The sequence below is a fragment of the Rattus norvegicus genome, chromosome 5 (genome assembly GCF_036323735.1).
Source record: "Rattus norvegicus strain BN/NHsdMcwi chromosome 5, GRCr8, whole genome shotgun sequence".
NCBI classification, from domain to species: domain Eukaryota; kingdom Metazoa; phylum Chordata; class Mammalia; order Rodentia; family Muridae; genus Rattus; species Rattus norvegicus.
Genome location: NC_086023.1, coordinates 164,837,960 through 164,862,170, shown reverse-complemented (window position 1 = coordinate 164,862,170; position 24,211 = coordinate 164,837,960). Strand labels below are relative to the sequence as shown.

Sequence of the window (24,211 nt, the reverse complement as noted above, 5' to 3'; positions counted from 1 at the left end):
GATGATGGGTAGACTGGATTAATTAAAGCCTTCAGAGGTTTAAAAAATGAATAATAATCAAATTCAATGTTCTGTGTTCCTATTGCTCTGAAGAAGGGAATCTAGCTCTAAGTGGAGACAGACCCTTGTCTCACTCCTCCCAGGGCCACCCCATGACAGCCTGTTCTTTTTTTTTTTCTTTTTTTTCGGAGCTGGGGACCGAACCCAGGACCTTGATTTGCTAGGCAAGCACTCTACCACTGAGCTAAATCCCCAATCCCTGCCTGTTCTTTTTTTTTAGAATAGCTCTGTCTTTGTAGTTGAGGAACCAACTTGCCTCCATTTTGGGCTTAAAAGACATCTTACAACAAAAACAAACTAGGTCATTCCTGTTTATGATTGAATCTGTTTCTCAAGGACTGGTCTATGTCCTACTGTAACCTTAACTACAATGGTTGCTGTACTGTACTGTACTGCCTGTTCCGGGAAAAGGCAACCATAGTTTTGCTTTAAAACATTACCATAGGCCTGCAGGGATGGCTCAGCGGTTAAGGGCACTGACTGCTCTTCCAGAGGTCCTGAGTTCAAATCCCAGCAACCACATGGTGGCTCACAACCATCTGTAATGAGATCTGATGCCCTCTTCTTGGTGTGTCTGAAGACAGCGACCGTGTACTCATATAAATAACAAATAAATCTTTTTTATAAAAAGTTGTTATGACCGGGGTTGGGGATTTAGCTCAGTGGTAGAGCGCTTGCCTAGTAATCGCAAGGCCCTGGATTCAGTCCTCAGCTCCAGAAAAAAAAAAAGTTGTTATAACCATCTTGCAACCCTACCTTTGTTTCAAAAGGTTGTTTTGACTACCCATTGCTATGACAACCTTGCAGTTATGACTTTGTTTCAGGAGGTTGTTATGACTAACTTGTTCTGCTCCTGTAATCCCGCCTATTTGCCTGCTAACCCCCATTTGGGAACCCGCACACCTGAGCTATAAAAACCTTGTCTTCCTCACATCCAGTGTTGACCTCTCAAACCCCACCTTATGGGGAGGCAGGTCATGCACGCGAATAAAGAGTTTGCGGTCATCAACTTGGCCATGATGATTTGGGTTGGTGGAATCTTTGGGGTTAACATAGCATAGCAGACTATGGCCATGGGGCTGAACTCCATGCCGGCCTCTCTTCTCCATCTCCTTCCTTCCTTCAAGATTTACAGCCTGCCTGTCCCTTAGGTTTCCTGTTAAACACTGATGCACCCTCCTCACGTTTTTGTGTCCTCGATATATACATATATACGTATATATACACGTATATACATATATATAATATACATATATAATATATAATATAAATATAAATATATATATATATATATATATATAGAGAGAGAGAGAGAGAGAGAGAAAGAGAGAGAGAGAGAAACAAGAACCTGCTGGGCATGGTGGCACACATCTTTAATCCCAGCATGAGGGAAGCAGAAGCAGGTGGACCTCTGTGAGGTTGAGGCCAGCCTGGTCTACAGATGAGTTCCAGGACAGCCAGGGTTTCATAGTGAGACCCTGTCTTGAATAACTGCAAAGAAAGAAAAGGAGGGAAGGAAGGAAGAAGGAGGGAGGGAAGGAAGGAAGGGGCCTAAGTGGAAGCTTGATTTCTCTGATATCATTTAACTTCTCTGGTAGGACTCAGGACCCCCCAAGACTTCTCTCCTGCCCTCCTCCTCTTCCTCCTCCTCCTCCCTCCCCTTCCCCTCTCCCTCTCCTCTCAGATAGCCTCAGTATGTGAACCACACGGGCCTTGAACCCAGAGAGATCCGCTTGCCTCTGCCTACCAAGCGTGGGATTCCTCTCCTGGCTTTGCCTTTTAATTCTTTAATTGGTGGAAAAAATGAACTCATCTCTGCACCCCTACATGGCCTCCCTGCCATCTTTCGTACCTGCCCATGATGTTTATGGCGTCTGTGTGGCAGACGGGTGGACTGTGTGGCATCCCTACCCAACCCTGCCTCCAGTGATCTCAGCTGGGCCCTGACAAAGAGGAGCCTGGGGATCTGACAGGATGGAAAGAGCAGATTCCCTCAGCCACGGTTGGGTGTTGAGTGTTTCAGCAGTGGAGGTGATGTTAACGACACAGGGGAGACTCTGGAGTTCGCTGTCCATTTGGTTCCCTTGGGACTGGCACAGACCTTGAGAGCCATTCTCACAAGCATTGAATGCTCCAAGCAGCAATGGAGTGCTTTGCTCATAGAACTGAGGTGAAGGAGAGCCTGAGAGAGTGGGGTTGGGAAGGAGGAAGACTTCTGGGAGGAGGTAGGGAGGGAGGGAGGGAGGGAGTCAGACGCACATTGGGTTCACTGTTTCCACCCTCACAGGCTGGGGATCAATCCTGGGGCTCCCTGAACACTGCTGGCAAGAGCTCTAGCATTGACGGACAGCCCAGCTCTGTCATTTACTTTGTGTTTTTCAGACAGGGTCTCTCTGTGTAGCCCTGGCTGTCCTGGAGCTCACTCTGCAGACCAGGCTGGCCTCAGACTCAGAGATCCGCCTACCTCTGCCTCCTGGTGCTGGGATTTAAGGTGTGCACCACCAGCTGACTTCTCTGTTTTACTCTTTAAAGGTTGACTTTGGGGGTTGGGGATTTAGCTCAGTGGTAGAGCGCTTGCCTAGCAACCACAAGGCCCTGGGTTTGGTTCCCAGCTGGGGGGGGGGGGAAGGTTGACTTTGTTGGGGTCCAGGAGTCGCCCCGCAAAGTACACAAACACCAGTCTCAGGCAGACAGGGATGGGTTTTTTTTTTTTTTTCTTTTTTTCGGAGCTGGGGACCGAACCCAGGGCCTTGCGCTTGCTAGGCAAGCGCTCTACCACTGAGCTAAATCCCCAACCCCCAGGGATGGTTTATTGAACGCACACCCTGACAGTATTTGATGATCTGGTCATAGTTGAGGTTACAGCGCTGGACATCTTTCTATCAGTTTATAAAGGGGTAAAAAACCATAAAAACCACAGTGAGTTCATACACAGGTGCAGGCAGTGCTTCCCGGTGGTCAGCTCTGACTCAAGACATTTTAGACAGTTCATATTGACCTTTTAAAGCTATCTTTTTTTTTCTCTCTCTTTTTTTCGGAGCTGGGGACCGAACCCAGGGCCTTGCGCTCGCTAGGCAAGCGCTCTACCGCTGAGCTAAATCCCCAACCCTCATATTGACCTTTAATTTGATGGGTCCTACGTAAAGTTCTGTTGTAGTGGTATTACGTTACTATGCTCTAAACTCCCTTTGCTACTGTGTAATGTGGACTCTCGAATGAAAGGCGCGCGTGCGCGCGCGCACACACACACACACACACACACACACACACACACACACACACACACACAGCCTGATTTTTATTTTATTTTATTTTATTTTTTGGTTCTTTTTTTCGGAGCTGGGGACCGAACCCAGGGCCTTGCCCTTCCTAGGCAAGCGCTCTACCACTGAGCTAAATCCCCAGCCCCCAGAGCCTGATTTTTAATATGCCCTAAGCAGCTCAATGGCTGGGCCACTCCCAAAATTCCACATTACTAACGCCTCCCTTCCGATACTCCTTATAAATACTCAATTATTACTTACTGAAATCTCTATTCGTTTTTGCTACCCCAGATCCGGTTGGGGGCGGGGCAGCTCATACATGGCGGAATGGTTTCTCTCCTGTTGCTCTCTGGCCTGACGCTCCTGTTCCTGACAAGAGATCCTACCTTTTTCTTCTTCCTTGCGTTCCTTGCCCAGAAAGTCTAAAGTCCCGCCCCTGTCTCCCTGCCCAGCCATTGGCTGCCGACAACTTTACTCACCAATTAGAGCCAACCAGGAGCAGGGACCCACGGCGTCTTACCTGTAGGCGTACGAATTCCAGTAAATTTTTTTTAAAAAGATTTATTTATTTAATGTATACGAGTACACTGTCCCTGTCTTCAGACACACCAGAAGAGGGCATCAGATCCCATTACAGATGGCTGTGAGCCACCATGTGGTTGCTGGGAATTGAACTCAGGACCTCTGGAAGAGCAGTCAGTGCTCTTAATCGCTGAGCCATCTCTCCAGCCCCCAATAAAAATTTTAAAAAATTTAACATAATATAAATAAACCAAACCTACACACTTTGTGGTATTTCTTAAGATTAACAACCTTATACGGAACATGACAGGATATGTGACCAGCATGGCCTTTCTCTGAGTCAAGCTATTTTTCTGCTTCAATGACTGGCAGGCACGGAACAAAATGGCTACAGCTATGCTGGGGGCGGGGCCGACCTCAGCAGATTTTTTTTTTTTTTAAACGTATGAGTGTTTTGTCTGCACGCATGAATGTGGCTCTTGGAGGTCAGAAGAGGGCATTGAATCCCCTGAGAAACAGTAATCAAGGACAGGTGCGAACCACCACGTGGGTGCCATGAACCAAATCCAGGTCCTTCCTCTGCAGGAACAGAGGGTGTTAGCGCTGAGCCACTGTCTTAGTCAGGGTTTCTATTCCTGCACAAACATCACAACCAAGAAGCAAGCTGGGGAGGAAAGGGTTTATTCAGCTTACACTTCCACATTGCTGTTTATCACCAAAGGAAGTCAGGACTGGAACTCACACAGGACAGGAATCAGGAGCTGATGCAGAGGCCATGGAGGGATGTTACTTACTGGCTTGCTTCCCCTGGCTTGCTCAGCCTGCTCTCTTACAGAACCCAGGACCACCAGCCCAGGGACGGCACCACCCACCATGGGCTGGGTCCCACCCTTGATCACTGATTGAGAAAATGCCTTACAGCTGGGTCTCATGGAGGCATTTCCTCAAGGGAGGCTCCTTTCTCTGCAATAACTCCAGCTTGTGTCAAGTTGATACAGAAAACAACTTTCTGGTGTCAGTTCTCCTCTGTGGGTTCTGGGGATCAAACTCAGGGCCCCAGGCTGGCAGGTGAAGGTGCTTTGTCCCACAAAGTCATCTTGCCAGCCCAATGCTTTATCATGTGTTAATTATGGGCTATACACTCTAGGGGTTTTTAAAAAATATTTTATTTTATTTTATTTTATTTTATTTTATTTTATTTTATTTTATTTTATTTTGAGGCAGGGTCTCATGATGTAGCCCTGGCTGGTCTTGAACTCACAGAGACCCACCTGCCTAGGACTCCTGAGTGGTGGACTCAAAAGGGTCCCAACACATAAATGTTTTTAATTAAACACTTTTTATTTACTTATTATTTCTTTATTAAGCATATGTATATATGGGTGTGCATCTGCAGGCAGGTACCGATGGAGACCAAAAGAGGATATTATGTCCCCTTGAGATGGAATTACAAGAACTTCGTGAGCCACCTGATGTGGGTGGTGCGTTCTCCTTGCTCTCAGCTACCTCCAGTGAGCCACCTCTTACAGAAGGTTAAGCCAGTGGCAGGCCTCGAGACGCCCTGGGGGTCACACCAACGCTAGCAAGACTCTACCGCGAGCCGTAGCCAGGGGGCGCGCGCGGGACGGGAAAGAGGCGCTTCGCGCTTTGACCCTCGGCGCCGCCCGTCGCAGAGGTAGAGCGGGAAAGTCGGAGGACCGTGGCGCTCCTCCCGGGGCTGTCCGCAGTGATGGAGGAGGTGGAGGCTGAGGAGCAGCAGCAGTACTCTCACCGGCAGGTACAAAATAAACGGGGGTCCCAGCAGGGTAGGACGGCGAGTTCCTGGGGAGGGAAATGCCCCAAGTCGCTAGACGGCCTCGGCGTGCACGCATGCGTCACTCGGCTGCAAGGAGGGGGTGGGGTTCGCCCGGACCCTGCTTCCAGCCTGTCTGAGTCAGGGTTTCCCAGCGCTGAGGGTCGGGTGTGGGCGCTGAAGGGAGAAGATGAGGCTTGGAGGAGCGTTTGCCCAGCCTACGGGAATCCGTGGGTTCGAGTCCCACCACCACACAGACCGGTCTTGATGGTGAATGATGTGACCCCCAGCACGGGACGGGGTGTGTGTGGAAGCGAGGGGATTGGGGTAGAGGCAGAGGCAAGTTTAGGGGCATCTTCAGCGACAAACCTGAGTTCAAAGCCAACCAGGATTACAGGAGGGCCTGGTGGTGGTGGTACATGCCTTTTAATTCCAGACTGAGGAGGGCGCATCTCAGAGTTTGAGGCTAGCCTGGTCTACAAAGCGAGTTCCACGACAGCTAAGGGTACACAGAGAAATCCTGTCTCGAAAGAAAACAGCTTCAGAAGCTGAGGCAGGAGGATTATAAGTTTCAGATCAATTAAGTACCTCGAGAGACCCTGTCTCAAGAGCAAGGGAGGGCAGTGTGTGGGCGCTCAGGCCTTTAATTTGAGGAGTCAGAGCAAGCAGATGTCTGAGCTTGAGGCTAGCCTGGTCTACGTAGTGAGATCTGTCGATAAAGAGCAGAGGATCCGAGCAGTTCACTAGGACCAGGAAAACGCCCACTATTCTATGCTGCAGAGCCCGGATCCAGCCAGTGGCAGGCTGCCCTGGAACCCACCCAACGGCATGGGTTGTAATTTCGGGTCCTGTAGTTGGTTAACGGTGGCCCAAATATAGTTTTCTCCTTTGCCGAGTTGGAATGGGGATAACGACTGCTCAGGGCGGTGCCAGAGCCAATATTCAGTTGTTTGATGACTCAGAGCTGGGGTCTCAGCTGGGAATGAGTGAGCTAAGGGTTGGGGGTTTCTTCTTAGGTATCTGCGTCCCAGCAGCTCTCTGCCCTGCACTCATATTTTAAGAAATTCAGACATTTCAGACATTGCTAGAGTCGAGCCATGAACACCCAAGTGGCCCATCTGCGTTCATTTGGTGGTTGCTTTTATCTCAGTGGTTCTCAACCTGTGTGTTGCGACCCCAATTAGATATCCTGCATATCTGATCATTATGATTCATGACAATAGCAAAGTTACAGTTCTGAAGTAGCAGTGAAATAATTTTGTGATTTATGTATTAAAATTAAATAAAAGTTAAAACAATTTTATTATATGAAGAACTGAATTAAAGGATCGGAGCCTTAGGAAGGTAGAGAACAGGAGAGGAGCTGGAGAGAAGGCTCAGTGGTTAAGAGCACCGCTCTTCCCGAGGTCCTGAGTTCAATTCCCAGCAACCACACAGTGGCTCACGACCATTTATAATGGGATCTGATGCCCTCTTCTGGTGTGTCTGAAGACAGCTACAGTATACTCATATATAATAAATAAATTAATCTTAAAAAAAAAAAAAAGGGAAGAGAACTACTGCTCATCAAGCACAAGTCCCAGGACTGCGCCCTGACCCTCCTTAGATTGATTGGCCGACCCATTTTAACCTGCTGGAGGCTCTAGGTTCAGGTGAAGCCTGGCACAGGCCTTTGATCCCAGATCCCTGGGAGGCAGAGGCAGGCAGATCTCCAGCCTGGTCTGCAGAGTGAGTTCCAGGCCAAACCAGTGTTACAGGGAGACCCTGTCTAGGAAATAAAATCAGATGACAACATAGGTCAAGTTCAGGGTGGCATATTAAAGCCTGTGTCTCCTGCAGACCAGGAAGGGTCTTCTGCTCCCTAACGTGCTTCTGATGGTTTGTTGTATTTCACAAGTGTGCTTAGTTGTTGAGCTTCTTGTTTTTGTTTTTTTCCGGAGCTGAGGATCGAACCCAGAGCCTTGCGCTTGCTAGGCAAGCACTCTACCACTGAGCTAAATCCCCAACCCCAGTTGTTGAGTGTCTTATTTTTGCTTGGTTTGGTTTTTCCAAGGTAGAGGTTGGATATTTAGTCCTGGCTGTCTTGGGAATCACTGTATACATCAGGCTGGCCTCAAATTCAGAGATGGGCCCACCTCTGCCTCCCTTGCTGGGATTAAAGGAGGGGACCGCCACTGCCCAGCTCACTTTGTTGTTTTTGACACTGATAGTTTTTTTTTTTTATAAGATTTATTCATTTATTATATATAAGTACACTGTAGCTGTCTTCAGATACACCAGAAGAGGGCATCGGATCTCTTTACAGATGGTTGTGAGCCACCATGTGGTTGCTGGGAATTGAACTCAGGACCTCTGGAAGAGTAGTCGGGTGTTCTTAACCATCTCTCCAGCCCCGACACTGATAGTTTTGAAGAGTCCATTAAGAGCAAGGTGTAGTGGAGAACATAGGCTATGATTTATTATTATTATTTTATTATTATTATTATTATTACTACATTTATTTATTTCGGTGGGGCTGCTGTCGGGTCAACCTTTAAGGGTTAAATGTCAGGCTCTGCAGCAAGCTTTAGCCATAACCCCTCATGCCACACACTTTTTGTGACAGAGTCTTACAAGGTAGCCTCAGATAATCCGGAACTCGCAGAGATCCACCTGCCTCTGCCTTCCAAGCTCTGGGATCAAAGGCGTGTGCCACCACATCTGGAAGTCTTGTTATTTTTTTAAAATTTAATTTTATTATTTATTTATTTATTTATTTATTTTTCATTTTTGTGATGCTAGGGATTAAACTCTGGACCTTGTATTTGCTAGGCAAACACTCTGTCACTGAAGAACATAGCTGGGGCCTTTTGTTTCTGTATTCTCAGCTTTTAGAGCAGGGCCTGGCTCTTAGTAGACAGTAAATTCTTACAGATTAAATGGAGTTGGAAAGATGAGTTTAAAGCTGGCGTCTCAGCTCTGGTGTACCTCCAGAGGACCCCGACGCCCACTCAAGCAGCAGTCTTGGCACGTAGGCAGAATCGAGCAAGGTAGACAGGGTCCTGCCCTGGAGTTTAGGGTCTGGTGATTTAGCCTCCAGGTCTGCAGCCGGGAAGATGAGCGGCAGCTCAACCGGCTGGAGCAGACGAAACTTCTCAGAGCCATGGTCAGAAGGATCTGTGTCCTGTTCCCAACCCTACCTGAAAGAGTACCGTAAGGGCCTTCTCCCTCTGAGGCTGACGGGTGGTTTCGTCTCCTCTGCCAAAGGCCTGGGTTTATCTCGCTTGATGTCTGAGCAGATGAGGGGTTAGGGGCTGGGTTTCTGGCCTCACCCGAACAGTTCTGCAGTCGACCCTCACCTTTCCTAAGTAGTGTATACTTGCTGGTGTCACCATGCCTGCCTCAGCTCTGTCTTCAGACATCATGTAGTGCTGCGGTCCAGACAGAGCAGCTGTGAGTCCTTGGGAGACGCTGCCTCACAGGAGTGTGGGAGGGAGGGCCACTAGACGCTCACTCATCTGCACCTCCCAGAGTGTGCGAGCCCGGGGTCTGGGTGAGGCTCGTGGCTGCTCTGTAAATACACCCAATAGATACATTGTTTCCCCAGGTTGGACTTGGGTGGAGCGGTCCTTTATTTTGCTGGTGCCCTGTAGGGAGGGGTCGTTTGTTTCCCTCTCCCTGGGGAAGGGCACACTCCGTGGAGAGACCAAGCAGGGCTACTGCTTCGCCTGCTCAGAGCCTCTTCCCCCTTTTTTGGTAGTCTTGGCCCAGGGAAGAGTGAAATTTTTCTCTCTTCAGTATTTAAAAGGGTTTCTGAGGGCTGGAGAGATGGCTCAGCGGTTAAGAGCACTGACTGTTCCAGAGGTCCTGAGTTCAATTCCCAGCAACCACATGGTGGCTCACAACCATCTGTAATGGGATCTGATGACCTCTTCTGGTGTGTCTGAAGATAGTGACAGTGTACTTATATACAATAAAATAAGTCTTTAAAAAGGGAGGGAGCCAGAGGACTAGGGATGTGACTCAGTGGAAGCGTTTGCCTAGTGTGTGAGACTCTGGTTTTGAGTCCTAGCACTTGCCAAAAAACGGTGGGGAGAGGGTGTCCTTGAGGGACGGGGAGGCTATTGAGGTGACTTGTGACCTTCGAGATCAAAGGATGGTCCAGTGTGGTTATCGGCTTGTGCACGGACGGTTGAGCCCTCCAGGGACTTGCGACAGAGGGTGGGAGCTTTCCGTCTTTGTTTAAGACCACAAACTGCATCCTATTCCCCAGAGGGGCCTGCAATGAGCAGGGCCTGGACGGGGGCTGAGGCCGGGGTAGCTGAGGCAGGGGTAGGCAAGGGGTAGGCAGGTGGTGGCACGTCTCCTCTTTGACTGTCACAGATTATCTTTATGTGACCTAAATCATAAGCATTAGCTGAAAGTCACTTCTCCCCAAGTCACACTCCAGAGGGTGTCATTAGCTGATTAGTACCCGTAAGTGTCCCTCAGCCAGGATGGAGAGCACAGCAGGAAGTAGGCCCGGCAGCCCTCTCCTTGGTCCTAATCTTAAGATGTGCAAGCTCTTATGTGCAGCCCCTCAGGACTTTGGTTTCCCTGCAGAGGCTCAAGGCAGCAGTTCACTACACGGTCGGCTGTCTCTGCCAGGAGGTGGAGCTGGACAAACAGGTGCACTTGAGTAAACAGACCATTGCGGCCATCTCCGAGGTGACTTTTCGACAGTGCGGTATGAGGCCACTACCTTTTACTTCGGGATTTGCCTGGGGCCACCAATGTGGTGGGAGCTGAGGTGTGACACACACACACACACACACACACACACACACACACACACACCAACTCCCACCACCCCTAACCTTTGGCCACACTTTCCCTGGTCACCTCATGCTGTACGATTTGAATGCTGTGTGGAAGGGCTGTCAGGTGGCCCTGTCATGCCAACTGCAGATGTCCTCAGCACCTTGTTTAAACTGCTCTGGTGGCTGGAACTTTGGACACTGTCCCCCTGTCAGTGCTCTGTGACCTTCCCATGCTGTCTTTCCCTAGGGTAAGTGGCAGCTGAACCCATGGGTAGGCGCCTGCTTCGCTTGAGAGGAAGGTGGTGTCCCTACAAGCTATAACTCGAGCAGAATTTAAAGTTCGTCACTAGGGACCAAGGTGTCCTCACAGTTAGGATAAGGCTTGAAAGAAGAGGAGTGGGGGAGGGCTGCTGGGAAGGACAAAGAGGGGTCCGTGGTTTTAAAAAGCCGGAGTCGTGCTGACTGGAAGCCAAGGCTGCACGCCTGACGGTAGAGATAAACTATTTTCTCTCTCTCCTCTCTCTTTCAGAAAATTTTGCCAAAGACCTTGAAATGTTTGCCAGGTGGGTAGAGAAGCCGGCTGTGTAATCTGAGGTCCATTGACATCATGGTCTGCATCTGGCGGTGTATTTTGGGGTTCTTATTTTCTGGGGGTTTGTGGCTGATCATGATCTGCAGGGAATTAACATCTGCTCTGAAGGCATCGGTTCAGACCAGCTTGGTATTTCTGGGTTGGTTTTTGCTGGTCTCCAAGTTACGCAGCTCTGAATTGCAGCCCCAGGACTCTGCACGTGTGTGGCTGCCTGTTGTAAACTGTTTCTTGGGATGGTTTGATGGTCAGGGTCTAGGAGCTCAGAGGGTCGGTCCCTCCCTGGAAGGGGCCGAATTGCACCAGCCCTGATTGCCGGCAGGTGTACTGAGGATGACAGGGAGGGGCTTTCGTCCGTCTGCATTGGCCACCAGGAAGACATAATTTTCCTGGGAAGTGGGGGAGGCGTGCTTCCAGCTGGAGGAGCCCGCTCTTACGTGACTGGTGATTTACGTTCTCTCTTCAATTAGCACCTCAGGTCATTGGAAACCGTTGCTTTTCTGCAGCCATTGGTTGACTGAGGTCTCTGCTCTCAGCAGCCACCTGGCCCTGCCTCACGTCCGGGATGGATCTTTTCAGTGCACTACAGTAGTGTGTTCTCGGGGGCTCTAAACCTTCCCCTTCCCCGTCTATATTAAAATCGGTCCCTGAAAACTGCTCAGTGTCATCAGCGTAGCCAGGAGGGGTAAGGTAGTATTATGGGATGGAGAGCACAGCAGGCATCTCCAGCTGCTGCTTATTCGTGCCCACCCCTCGGTCCGTGAAGCACTGATTGCCTTCCCTTCCCTTCCTGTGCTAGCCGTGAAAGTCAGTGAAATTTTTAAAAAATACGTTGGTGTAGTTCTAGCAGTAAGCTGGGCGTGGTGGGGACATGCTTGTAACCTTGGTGCTTGGGAGTTGAGGCAGGAGGATCACAACTTCAAGACTGGTCTGGGCTACATAGTGACCCCCCGCCCCCCTCAAAAAAAAATCCAGAAACTGGGGGCGAAGAGGTGGCTCAGTGTTTAGAGCACTTGTCCTTGCAGACTCCATGATGGTTCACAACTGCCCAGGACTGCAGTTCCCGGGGATCCAACATCCTCCTCTGTCTTCCTCAGGCACCAGACACAAAGGGATACATGCATACAACACACACACACACACACACACACACACACACACACACACACACAAAAATAAAATTTTAAAAAATCAGAGATTGAGTTTGTGTGGTTCCGTAACAGACAGACAGACAGACATGGTTAGCATATGACAAACTTGGGTTAAGTGCCCAGCACTCAAATAAACAACAAGGTACAATAGAAATATTTACTGTGGTAACGTGTTAAGCTTTAGATAGACCAGGTTGTTAATTCTGGAGTTGGGGGGCAGGCATACGGGGATCGAACCTGGGTCCTTGTGCACAGCAGTCATGTGTCCCACCACTGAGCTACAGAGCCCGTGTCACCCATCCAGCTCTCTTTCCTTCCTTTAGAATCTGAACCAACTCTCACTAAAATACCCACACTGGTTTTGAATGTGTGATCCTCCTGCCTCAGCCTCCTAAGTAGCTATTTTCCAAACTACCAGAGGCTTCTTCACTGTATAGGAAGTCTTGCTGCCTTCTGTATGTGATGCCATCTGCCTCTGCCTCAGCCTCCTGAGATCCTGACTGGGCTGGTCGGGGAGGGGTTGCGACCAGGCCCGGTACCGTTGCTTTTTAAAGATTTATTTATTTATTATATATAAGTACACCGTCGCTGTCTTCAGACACACCAGAAGAGGGCATCGGATCTCATTACAGATGGTTGTGAGGCACCATGTGGTCGCAAGACAGCCACAGTGTGTGAAGACAGCCACAGTGTACTCATATATATTAAATAAACAACAACAAAACCCACTCCTTACTGCTTGCTGTGGAGTAGTTTGCTGGAGTTGGGAATTGACCATATGAACTTCTGCTATCCATAGCATGGCTGTTGTGCCCAGTCCCTGCTCCTGCAGCTAGGACATCGAGGACCTTAAGATCGAGGACAGATACAGAGCACTGGCTGGAAGGTGGAGGAGCCATTGTTACTGTTGCCCAGTGGACAGCTGGGCTTCGCTGTCCTCCGTGGAGCTGGTGTCTCGGCTCCTAACCTCACTCGTTTTAGTGCGGTTGCTCCCTGGTGCTTTGCATCTGCAGCGATGGACCAGTTAGGCGCCTTCTCATCCCAAGTTGGACCGTGAACTTTTTTCTGTTTCATCCAAACTTTAATTCCAAGCATTTCGTGACTTGCTCCTGCCCTTTCTGCAGACATGCGAAAAGAAGCACAATTACCACTGACGACGTGAAGCTCTTATTGAGGCGGAGTAATTCACTGGTGAGCGATGGCTTTCTCCCCTCACTCCCCTGCCCCACCGGAATACATTATTCCCAATTAATCACTGGAGGCGCGTGGTTACTCCTCAGGGCACCTTGCATTAAAAACTAGAGATGGTCGAACCGTTCAGACCTGCTTATAATTTATGAATCTCCTTTCATCGTGATGGATCTTGCAAAGCCAATTTGAAATTTTCTAATCAGCTCTCTCCGGGTCCCATGATTTACCTTTTCCGTAATATCTCAAAACTTTGGTCCCATGCTTCATTTACGGTATGATGTCACAGATTAGCCATGGGCTAGACTCCGGGGAGGGCTTCCTCGTGCTGCCTGCGGTACTTTTACCCCAGCGCTAGGGATTGACTCCAGGGCCTTATGCATGTAGACAAGTGGTATACGGCTGGCCTTATGTCCACCCACCCCTTGTTGGCTTCTTGTTTGTAAAGATCTTTATTTTATGTGTATGAATGTATACCATATGCTTGCCCAGTGCCCCTAGGGGCCAGCAAAGGTTTCAGATACCTGGAACTGGAGTTAGCAGGTGGCCGTGAGCCACAGTGTGGGTGTCGAGAATCAGACCTGGGCCCTCTGCAAGAGCATTAAGTACTGTTAACCACTGAGCCATCTCCCCAGCCCTGTTTCTTGTTTTGAGACAGGGTCATGATGGATTATACAGGCTAGTCTTGAACTTGGCTTTTAGACCAGGTATGCTTTGAACATGATACTCTTCTCCTGTGTCACCATCCCAGGAGCCTAGATTACAGTTGTTGCCCCACCCCCTGCCCCCCAGGTAGCCCATACCCGAAGGTCTGAGGGCCGGAGGTGGATGGAAGTCTCCAAGGCTGGTTATGCAGAAGAGAGCACGATTTCTATTTTTTCACATCTGAAGAGTCATTTTGACCAAGCAGTCATTTTCTAGGTGAAGACACTTGACACTTTGAGGTGCCAGGGTTGCCTGGCTGTGGCTGACAGCAGATCTGGACCTCAGTGGTCCTGCCTGGTCTCTGCCCTTCCTACCCTCTCCCCTCCATAAGCACAGGGATCCGACTCTGTAACTGTCTCTGTTTCTCAGACAGTTAGCGCTCGATAGTCAATGGATTCCCACACAGTTCTTTTGGGATATTGGAGAAGGTGTGAGTTACTGTGGTGACTTTTAGGTTTGCAAAATGGTTTATAGACAGATTTAGGAGCTGGGGATTTAGCTCAGTGGTAGAGAGCTTACCTAGGAAGCGCAAGGCCCTGGGTTCGGTCCCCAGCTCCGGAAAAAAAAAAAAGAATATAGACAGATTTAAAGGCTTAAATAGAGTTTTGCTTTTTGTATATATACATAGCTAAAGTACATTACAGAGAAGAACAAAGAGATCGCACAGCTTAACCTGGAACAAAAGGCCAAGAAGAAAAGGAAGTCGGAGGATGAAGGCAGGAGCTCTAGGGAGCCCGGGGCTGAAGAGCTGGGCGATGAAAGTTAAGTCCTGGCCGCTTGGAAAGGAAGCCTTCAGCGGGAAGCGGCGTGCACGCCGGGAGGTCTCTGAGGGGATGAGGACGGACGTTTGAAGAAAGTACTGAGTGGAGGGCAGCTGTTTGTCTGCCTGTTTGAAGTCACTCCAAGAGCTGGGAATTCTGGCCACCCCCAGACTTCACCTGCACAGGAAAGGCTTGCGCTCTGGAGGCACGCTGTGACTTAGTGACTGGTAAAATACCTTAGCAATCAGACTTAGCAAACAGCGCTGGCTGTTGGGGGCTGGCTGTTGGGGGCGAGCTAAGGCCAAACGCAGGTCTCTGAAGGCTGAATAAAGTTGTGTTTGCTGGGCTCTGGCTGCTGTGGTGTCGGCTCTCGGCGTTTCTTCCTCTTCGGAGGTGATTTCAGAAGCACGGTTTTACGGGACTTCTCGTAATTCTGTAATTAAGTCTCAGCTCTCCCGTGGGAGAGGTTTGCCTGGCGGGAAAGTCTGGAGTATCCCAAGGGCCCTGCTCTGCTGTCCCTGTGTCCTGAAGGCTGTACAGTGTTGAGGGCCTGCTCTCTCCCTTACGGAGTGGTAGGGAACAGAGGGATCTCTGGAGCGCGAGCTCGCGAGCTCGTGGGGTAAAGGCAAAGCCAGATGGCCTGAGCTTCATCCCGAGGTGGAAAAGAGCATCTTCCTGAGCTAGGAAGGGCCCTGAGAAGGGGCGAGGCTCGCCCCGGGGAGGAACCGACTGCTCCCCTGCTTTGTTTCAGGCCTGAGCCTCCCTTGGGTCTTGGATTTTCTCTAGAGGTCTGAGATGGGTTTCTCGGGTCTGTCTGGCTGTGAGGGGTCTGTCCCTCATATCCCCACAATTCCAAACCTAGGACCTGTAAAGAGCCAGGAGGTGGGCCAGCACTTTGTCACTGTTTTGGGCTGTCAAAAACAGGTTTCTCAGGAAGTGACTGTAACCTACACAAAGAAGTCATCCCTTACACATGGCCAGTCTATCTACATGCACTCTTAAATCGTCAAAAAAGGTATGTATGGGGACAGTGTGAGTGTCACTGAGGACAGTGTCACTGAGACACTGAGGACAGTGTGAGTGTCACTGAGGTGCTGAGGACAGTGTCAGTGTCACTGAGGACAGTGTGTCACTGAGGACAGTGTGGGTGTCACTGAGGACAGTGTGAGTGTCACTGAGGACAGTGTGGGTGTCACTGAGGACAGTGTGGGTGTCACTGAGGACAGTGTCACCGAGGACAGTGTGGGTGTCACTGAGGACAGTGTCACCGAGGACAGTGTGGGTGTCACCGAGGACAGTGTGAGTGTCACTGAGGACAGTGTGGGTGTCACTGAGGACAGTGTCACCGAGGACAGTGTGGGTATCACTGAGGACAGTGTGGGTGTCACTGAGGACAGTGTCACTGAGCACAGTGTGGGTGTCACTGAGGACAGTGTGAGTGTCACTGAGGACAGTGTCACTGAGGACAGTGTGAGTGTCACCGAGGACAGTGTGAGTGTCACCGAGGACAGTGTGAGTGTCACCGAGGACAGTGTGAGTGTCACCGAGGACAGTGTGAGTGTCACCGAGGACAGTGTGAGTGTCACCGAGGACAGTGTGAGTGTCACCGAGGACAGTGTGAGTGTCACCGAGGACAGTGTGAGTGTCACTGAGGACAGTGTGGGTGTCACTGAGGACAAGCTCCTGATTTTTCCTTGCGTGTGCCCTGGTGAACAGTGGTGCCGTCCTGTGTCCCTGGGTCTTCACTGCACTTGATTTCTTTCGCTCCTAGCAGAGTTCGACATTGTTTTCGCTCTGGGGACAGAGCCCAGAGCCTCACACATGCGAGGCACGTGCTGGGCTGATGCATCCCAGCCGCAGTCTTGCTTTCACATGGGTGAGAGATCCACATCCTCAGCTCCCTATCCAAGCCTGATTTGACATTCACAAATCACCCAGCTTTGTCCCACTGGCTTCCTGCTCACTATAGACACAGTCACAAGGAAGCAGAACTTCCTCTCGCAGCAAGTGCGCACGTGTTCTAAAATAAGGGCAGACTCTCTCCAAACACAGCAAAAGTCCCGAGTCTTCAATTAAGGGGCTAAATCCGACCCCACAAATGTTTTTGTAAGAGCTGATTGCCCTGGCTTGTGCGTCACTGCCGGAGCGTGGAGAGGCGTGCCAGTGTTCAATGGACGTGTGCAGACCCCAAAGCAGGTGGTACCAGAGCTTAAAATACCAAGGAGGCCCTCGTCCACAAAGCACAGACTTCAGGTCTCCAAGGAGGATGGGTGGCTGCAGCACAAGAGGCAAGCGGCCGTCAGCCCTCAGTCTGCTGCTGCTGCTGCTGCTCTCGGGGATCGCAGCCTCTGCCCTCCCCCTGGAGAGCGGTCCCACCGGCCAGGACAGTGTGGTGAGTTCAGTCCCCACTCTTCCACAGGATGACCTGCCTGCTTTGTCTATAATTCTGACCACCCAGTGAGTTGGCCTGCATTTGCATGATGTGTTCTGTGTCTATGTGTGTGTGTGTGTGTGTGTGTGTGTGTGTGTGCGTGCGCGCGCACGCACATGCTCGTGTCCTTCGTCTGTCTCCAGGGTTCTACAATGTCCCTTTTAGACCACTGGTCTCCATTTGCCCTCAACTCTCCTAACCTGTGTCCGTCCAGGGACTCCTCTCTGCCGGTCACAGCACTCCCAGAGCCTTAATTTATTATACACACAGCTATGCCGTCTCTTGCTCAAATAATTCCTGTCCTCTCATTCTCCGTGGTGTAAATTATAATTTCATCGAATGATTTACTTTCTCCTTTTTCCATTTTGAAAAAGTTCCAAGAAAGAGTACATCAGGTTAACCATTAAAAATGGATTTTTCTTTGAGATTACCTGACGAGCTTCAGACGGGTCATTTATCATCAGAATACTCCCAGAAGCTTCCCAAGGAGTATGAAAGAAAGACCAGACTTAGCGTCTCAGTCTGTTCTGGTTTCCAAACCTCCAGGAAGATTTCTGAGACAAGTTAAGTGAGCCCGTGTGCCCAGGGCCTCTCAGCAGCTCTCAGTCATTTTGACAGAGTTCCCAGTCCCATAGCTAAGGACCTCAGCACAGACTGTAAGGTAGAAGTAACAACCATTTATATGTTTGGAGACAAGGTGTCACTGTGTAGCCCAGGCTAGCCCAAGCTCACAGTAATTTGTCTGCCTTTGCATCTTGAGGGCTAAGGCCAAAGGCCTCTGCTACCTGACAAAATTCGCAATTCTTTGACTGGTCTGTTTCCCCCACAGAGCAGTTTCTCTGAGTTCTTTGAGGGAATGTGGTTTTGTTAAGGAGCAGCTTGCTCTCTGAGGGAGGGGCAGCATCTCCTACAGTGGGAGTGCAGAGGTTGCTTTTCTCTCTGTTATCTGCTTCTCTAAAACACAGCAGGATGCCACAGGCGGGAGGAGGACCGGCCTTCTGACTTTCCTTGCCTGGTGGCATGAGTGGGCTTCCCAAGACAGCTCCAGCACCGCTTTCGAAGGGGGTACCCCGGAGCTGTCTAAGCGGCAGGAAAGACCACCCCTCCAGCAGCCCCCACACCGGGATAAAAAGCCCTGCAAGAACTTCTTCTGGAAAACCTTCTCCTCGTGCAAGTAGCCCGAGCCTGACCGGAGCCTGACCGGCCACCCTGTGAATGCAGCCGTGGCCTGAATAAAGAGTGTCAAGTACCTCGAGTTCCTTAGCTTTGCTTCCCGCGCCGCCGCCACCGCTGCCGCTGCCTGAGAATCAATTCAACGATAGGTCAACTAAGGAATTGGAAATTCAGGGAATCCTCCTAAATGTTTGGTGGTTCTTGCTAAGAGTAGCAGAACCACTGGGCTTCCTTCCCCTTCCTGGTGCTGAAAACAGCTAAAGGCTGTGTGTGTGTGTGTGTGTGTGTGTGTGTGTGTGTGTGTGTGTGTGTGTGTGTGTGTGTGTGAAAGAGAGAGAGAGAGAGAGAGAGAGAGAGAGAGAGAGAGAGAGAATGTGTGTGTCTGTATAAGCAAAGCTCAGGCTGGCCTCAAACTCCTCTGTAATCAAGAATGACCTTAAAATGATCCAAATGATCCCCCTGCTTCTACGTCAAGTGCAGGGAATATTGTCAGGCTCACGGCTGCGTATTTAAGAGTTCAAAATAGAATTTTCAGTTTATTTTTAGCTCCTGGCAGTAGGGTCTTACACGTAGCCCGGCTGGTCCTGAACTCACAGGCTGTCCTCATGCCTTGAGTGCTGGAATCGGAGCTGTGTACCTCTACACCCAACTCTACTCCCGTCCAGTTTAAAAGTCTCCTCAAGCCTCAGGGCTGCAGATGCTTGCCTAGCAGCCACGGGCTCTGGGTTTGGTCCTCAGCAGTGAACTTCACAGGCAGGTTAGCAACACTGAGTGATTATTCCTCACGTTTTAGCTAAAACTAATTTTAAAACTAATGTTATGCTATTAAGCCGACACCATGCTGACATGCTTATAAAAGTTATATTCAAATTCGTTACACAGCTGTTTTAATTAACAATATTAATCTGGTGCAGTTTCTTTCCCTGGTGGTAGCTTCAGTTTTACTGGGTGAGGAAAGACGTCTCCGAACAAAAGCACTGGGCAACACCGCTAGTCCACCCCTCTTGCTTTTGGAGACGGAGTCGCTGTTGAGCGCTGGTTGATCTGCAGTTTCCAATTCACATGGATCCCCTGTCTCTGCCTCTGGTGTGCCAGGCAGGGTGTGTGCCACCGTGCCTGGCTCACCTCGACTTCTGAGACAGGTATCCCCAAAATCTACCATCCAGACTTCGTCCAGCAAAATTCTTTACACAGACTTGTCACGTTAGCTTTGCCTCCAGTGAATAGCAGATAGACGAGAGATAGTTCCGTCCTCTACGATATAAAGCCACCATCCACTGAACCCTCAGCTAAGCAGGATTTTGGTCTTCTTCAAGGAAGCTGGGGGACAGATCGCCGTTTCCAAAACCAGCTTCAATTCTCCCCAGGGCACTGAAATGCTTTCTGGTTTATACACACCTAAGTGCAGAGCCACACGCGTTAAGAGAAACACCAAATGGGAAGGGTCTAGATGCTAAACTTGTTGCCACAGTGTGCACATGGCTATCAGGAAAACTGCTGGTATCTTCCTCCAGCCACTGTGTTAGGTGCAGGGATCAAACTCAGGTCACCAGGGTTGGGAGCAACAGGTCACTGAGTCACCCAAAGAAGGTGTGGCGGGTTAGGTGTGCTGGTGTAGGGCAGTAAATCCCGGCCCTCAGGAGGTTGAGCCAAGAGGATTTCTGGGAGCTCAGGAACAGCTTGGGTTGCACAGAGACCCTGACTTAACACCTCCCCCTTCTTCAAAAGACTCTGGATAGGCTAAGGCCCACTGCAATAGGTGGGTCTTTCAGTGTGTGGAGAGAGACTAGGACTCTACTCCCCACAGCTGAACTCAAAGCTCACAGATCTCCATCTAGAATTCCTTGTTTCTGAGAATCAGGCCTAAGACGGGGAAGGGCCCGAGGCTGGCCAGAGAGGCCAGAGTTTCATCTCTGGACACCGGGGGAAGCGGATTCCAAATGTGACTGCTGACTTGGCTCTGGGTCCTCAGAGCTGAGCTCGGTCAGACTAGCTGTATACAGCGACATGGTAAGAGAACTGTATCACACTTCTGCACAGCAGCCTCTGGAGAGCAGTACTGGGGTCCGAGTGTTAGTGGAAGGGATCCAAGCGGAAGGCCGGAGTCTCCAGAAATCGGGTGTGCTAGTGTCTGAGTTTCCCCTGGGGTCTTCTCTGCCCCACGAGTAAGGAAGGCTGGACTTCACCTTAACTGTGCCCCACTGCAGGACAATGGGGCTAACGATCTTGCCAGGTAGTCGGTTAAGCCCAAGCTACTTTACTTCAGGAGACTATGTTGGCTGGCATCAGCCGGCTGTTAGACCGAGTTACTACGCTCAAGTCTGATAGGAAAGGGTTAAGTGGATAAAGTGCTTGCACTCTCGAGGGCCTGACTTCTGATGCTTGGCATCGTGAGAAAAAAGTGCTGTACAGCTGTGACCTGACCCGGCGCTGGGGTTGGAGGCAGACTGGGAGTTCAGTGACTGGCCACTGTAGCCGAAATGCGAAATGGCCAGCTTAAGGTTCAGTGAGAGACTTGTCTCAAATAAGGCTGAGTGAAGGGAAAACATCCTGTTAACCTCTGGCCTCCTCATAACCCACACATACATTAACTACACCCACAAGTAAGGAAAAACCAGTAAAAGGTAAAGGGGTACCTTCCTGACTTTGGGATCTGGGCGTGCTTTCTTACACCTTCTTGCTGTTTGGCTGGTTTCTGTCATGTGTTTTGAGACTGGGTCTCTCTACATAGCCTGGCTATCTTGGAATTCACTGTGGGGACCAGGTTGGCCTCAAACCAGAAAAAGATCCTGTCTCTGTCTCTTGAGTGCTGAGTGAGTGGGTGAGGTGTGCACCACCACATAAGTTTAGAGCAGCCCTTGATCCTGCCAAGGTTGGACCCCCAGTGCAGGGGAGTGTTGGGGGAGTGGTGGTAAGGGGGAACACCCTTATGGGGGAGGGGGAGGGGTTGGGGGTTTATGAATAGGAAATCGCCAGGAAAGAGAATAAAACTTGAAATGTAAATAGAGAAATATATATATATATATATACCATATATATATATATACCATATATATATATATATATATATATATATATATACCATATATATATATGGTCAACGTATGGCCAGTGTCAACAAGATCTGCACAGTTTTGGTCCATCCCTTTTTTTTTTTTTAAGATTTATTCATTTATTATATATAAGTACACTGTAGCTGTCTTCAGACACACCAGAAGAGGGCATCGGATCTCTTTACAGATGGTTGTGAGCCACCATGTGGTTGCTGGGAATTGAACTCATGACCTCTGGAAGAGCAGTCGGGTGCTCTTAACCGCCGAGCCATCTCTCCAGCCCTGGTCCATCCATTCTAATTCGTCTGTGACATCAGATGTTTGAAGTGCTGGGGAAGGACTGAGTATGAGCGGTTCATAAAATCCTCCACAGGACTTTCGTTTCAGGAGGAACAGCAGAGGATGGCACTTTGGAGCCTCAGACCAGTAAACTCAATGGACATGAACAACCGCTATAAGCAGTGCTTGTCGAAGGCGCGTTCCACATCTTAATTAGTAGCTTCCTAGAGGGATGGGCTCCGTGTGAACAAACCAGGAAAGAAACCGTCTAGTTATTAATAGAAGGAAATGCGTTCTTTCTAGACGGGGAAGGCAGAAGCGAGGACCAGCTGAGGAACCCATTATCTACAACTTGTGTCATCTTGGAAGCAGTGTTTTGTATCATTGTGGTGGTTTGAAGATGTCGCCCATAAGTCTTAGGCATTTGAATGCTTGGCTCCCAGTTGGTGGGTGTTTGGGGAAGACGAGAAGCATGTCACTTGGTGTGTGGGGGAGGGGTGGTGTTTCAGAGGACTCTGTGCTTCCTGGTTGTGGATCCAGACGTGAGCTCTCAGACGTTCCTGTCTCCACGCTTTTGCGCTGCCATCACGGACTCAGCCATCTTGACCGGTAAATCTAATTAAACTTTTTTTTTGCATTTATTTTATGTGTGGGTGTTTGGCCTGCACCCGTTGTCTATGCAACGCGTATGAGGCCAGACAAGGCAGTGCATACATCCTGGGACTGGAGTTACAGACACTTGTGAGCCGCCCTGTGAGTCCTGGGAACCAAACCCAAGTCCTCTGGAAGAGCAGCAGTGCTCTTGACCGCGGAGCCACCTCTCCAGCCCCTAAACTCTTTCTCTTCTACCCTGTCTTAGTCATGGTGCAATAGCAAAGAGGCTAAGAGAGTCAGCAGGCTGGCCGTGCGCTACGTCGTCGTGACGACGACCCTGTGCTTTTGACCTCGCCTTCATCTCCTGGATGCTGAAACTGCGTGTGCTTCCCCACACTCTGTATGTGGTGCTTGGTGCTGCTAGGCAAGCTCTTAGCAGCCGGGCTATTCCCCCAAGCCCCCGAAACTACTTAGAAGGTTAAGGAGGGCCGTTTGATCAGGTGTGACAGATCTGTAATCTCAGTGCTTGGGAAGCCGATGCAGGAGGATTTCACGTAACAGGCCAACCTGGGCTATATGGGGAGACCTGTCTCAAAAACAAAACAACATTTTCCCTGTGCATTAGCCTACTGGTTCGCCTCCGTGGGACCGCAGTGCTGTCTGGTTCTTCATGGCTCTTGGATCTGGAAATGAAGCGCGTAGGCCAGAGCGGGGGCGGGGGAGCGGGTCTGCCTGCTCCTGAGGTTTGATGACTGCTTGAAGAACTTACCACGGAAGCTGTGGAGAGAACCTGGGCACCTGGGTATGTGCTTAAACTAAGACCATATCGCTTCTACGTTTCTTCTCTCTCATTTTCTCTTCCTCCTCCATTCCACTGAGACAGGGTTTCTCTGTAGTCCTGGCTGACCTGGAACTCATTCCGTGAACCAACTTGGACTCAAACTCAGAGAGCAGCCTCCCCATTAAAGGCATGTGCCACCACACCTTGCCCCAGGTCTCTTAAAAGTCACAGGCAGGGCCATTGGGAGGGCTCAGCAGGTAAAACACTTGCTGCCAAGCTTGACAAGGTGAGTGCCACCATCAGGACTCACCGGAGGAAAGAGAATCCTGAGGTTGTCCCTACATGCAGTCCATAGACACACATACAAACTAAAGAAAATGGACCCACATCAGGTAACTCACAACTGCACATAACTCCACCTCCGGGGGAATCTGATACCTCTGACCCTTCAAGGACACCTGCACACAGACACACAGACACAGACACAGACACAGACACCACACATACCTTCCCAAAAACTAAAAGTTTAAAAAATATAAAAGAGGGGCTGGAGAGACGGCTCAGCAGCTAAGAGCACCGACTGCTCTTCCAGAGGTCCTGAGTTCAAATCCCAGCAACCACATGGTGGCTCACAACCATCTGTAATGAGATCTGATGCCCTCTTCTGGTGTGTCTGAAGACAGCTACAGTGTACTTATAAATAAAATAAATAAATGTTAAAAAAAATGAGTAAAAGAAAAACAGTGGGGTTGGGGATTTAGCTCAGCGGTAGAGCGCTTGTCTAGCAAGCGCAAGGCCCTGGGTTCGGTCCCCAGCTCCGAAAAAAAGAAAAAAAAATAAATCTTAAAAAAGGTTGGGCCACCGCGGTGTGGAGACGAATAGCTCGACATGAGTTCAAGCTTTAACGCCGCTCTCCCCCCATCTGCGGCAGAGTTTCTCTTACAATGCTGACAGCACTCCTGCCTCACACCCTGCTGACCCTGGGAGGTAAAGCGACCATTCATCATCTCCAGCCGCGTACCTCACTTCCTCCCGTGGCACTTCACGTAATCTCTTCCACATTGTGTGTGGCTTTAGTACCTGGCATACTG

The 24,211-nt window shown here is 49.9% G+C and overlaps 2 protein-coding genes across 9 annotated transcripts; both read left to right on the top strand.

The window, feature by feature from the left end:
- Positions 1–5,465: 5,465 nt before the first annotated feature.
- On the top strand, positions 5,466–15,162 carry Cenps (centromere protein S). 7 transcript variants are annotated; one of them, XM_063287051.1, is made up of 5 exons: positions 5,466–5,622; positions 10,219–10,323; positions 10,945–10,978; positions 13,280–13,346; positions 14,677–14,746. In XM_063287051.1, the coding sequence occupies exons 1-4, from the start codon at positions 5,575–5,577 to the stop codon at positions 13,315–13,317; spliced, it is 225 nt and encodes a 74-aa protein (XP_063143121.1). In that variant the 5' UTR covers positions 5,466–5,574; the 3' UTR covers positions 13,318–13,346; positions 14,677–14,746. The 7 variants fall into 7 exon arrangements, with proteins under 7 accessions (XP_063143121.1, XP_063143118.1, XP_063143120.1 ...); NM_001204879.1 differs by having other exon boundaries at positions 5,545–5,622; positions 10,219–10,342; positions 14,677–15,162; XM_063287048.1 differs by having other exon boundaries at positions 10,219–10,342; positions 12,955–15,156.
- Positions 15,163–16,374: 1,212 nt separating this feature from the next.
- Cort (cortistatin) lies at positions 16,375–18,489 on the top strand. Of its 2 annotated transcripts, none has more exons than XM_063287180.1 (2): positions 16,375–17,201; positions 18,209–18,489. In XM_063287180.1, the coding sequence occupies exons 1-2, from the start codon at positions 16,980–16,982 to the stop codon at positions 18,416–18,418; spliced, it is 432 nt and encodes a 143-aa protein (XP_063143250.1). In that variant the 5' UTR covers positions 16,375–16,979; the 3' UTR covers positions 18,419–18,489. The 2 variants fall into 2 exon arrangements, with proteins under 2 accessions (XP_063143250.1, NP_036967.1); NM_012835.1 differs by having other exon boundaries at positions 17,047–17,201; positions 18,206–18,488.
- The last annotated feature ends 5,722 nt before the right edge of the window (positions 18,490–24,211 follow it).

Excerpts from the sequence above, each read along its gene's own strand:
- Cenps (NM_001204879.1), top strand. The coding sequence starts at position 5,575 with ATGGAGGAGGTGGAGGCTGAGGAGCAGCAGCAGTACTCTCACCGGCAG. Across the intron at positions 5,623-10,218 it reads AGCAGTACTCTCACCGGCAG|AGGCTCAAGGCAGCAGTTCA; the intron begins GTACAAAATAAA and ends GTTTCCCTGCAG. Across the intron at positions 10,979-13,279 it reads GACCTTGAAATGTTTGCCAG|ACATGCGAAAAGAAGCACAA; the intron begins GTGGGTAGAGAA and ends CCCTTTCTGCAG.
- Cort (XM_063287180.1), top strand. The coding sequence starts at position 16,980 with ATGGACGTGTGCAGACCCCAAAGCAGGTGGTACCAGAGCTTAAAATAC. Across the intron at positions 17,202-18,208 it reads CCACCGGCCAGGACAGTGTG|GATGCCACAGGCGGGAGGAG; the intron begins GTGAGTTCAGTC and ends AAAACACAGCAG.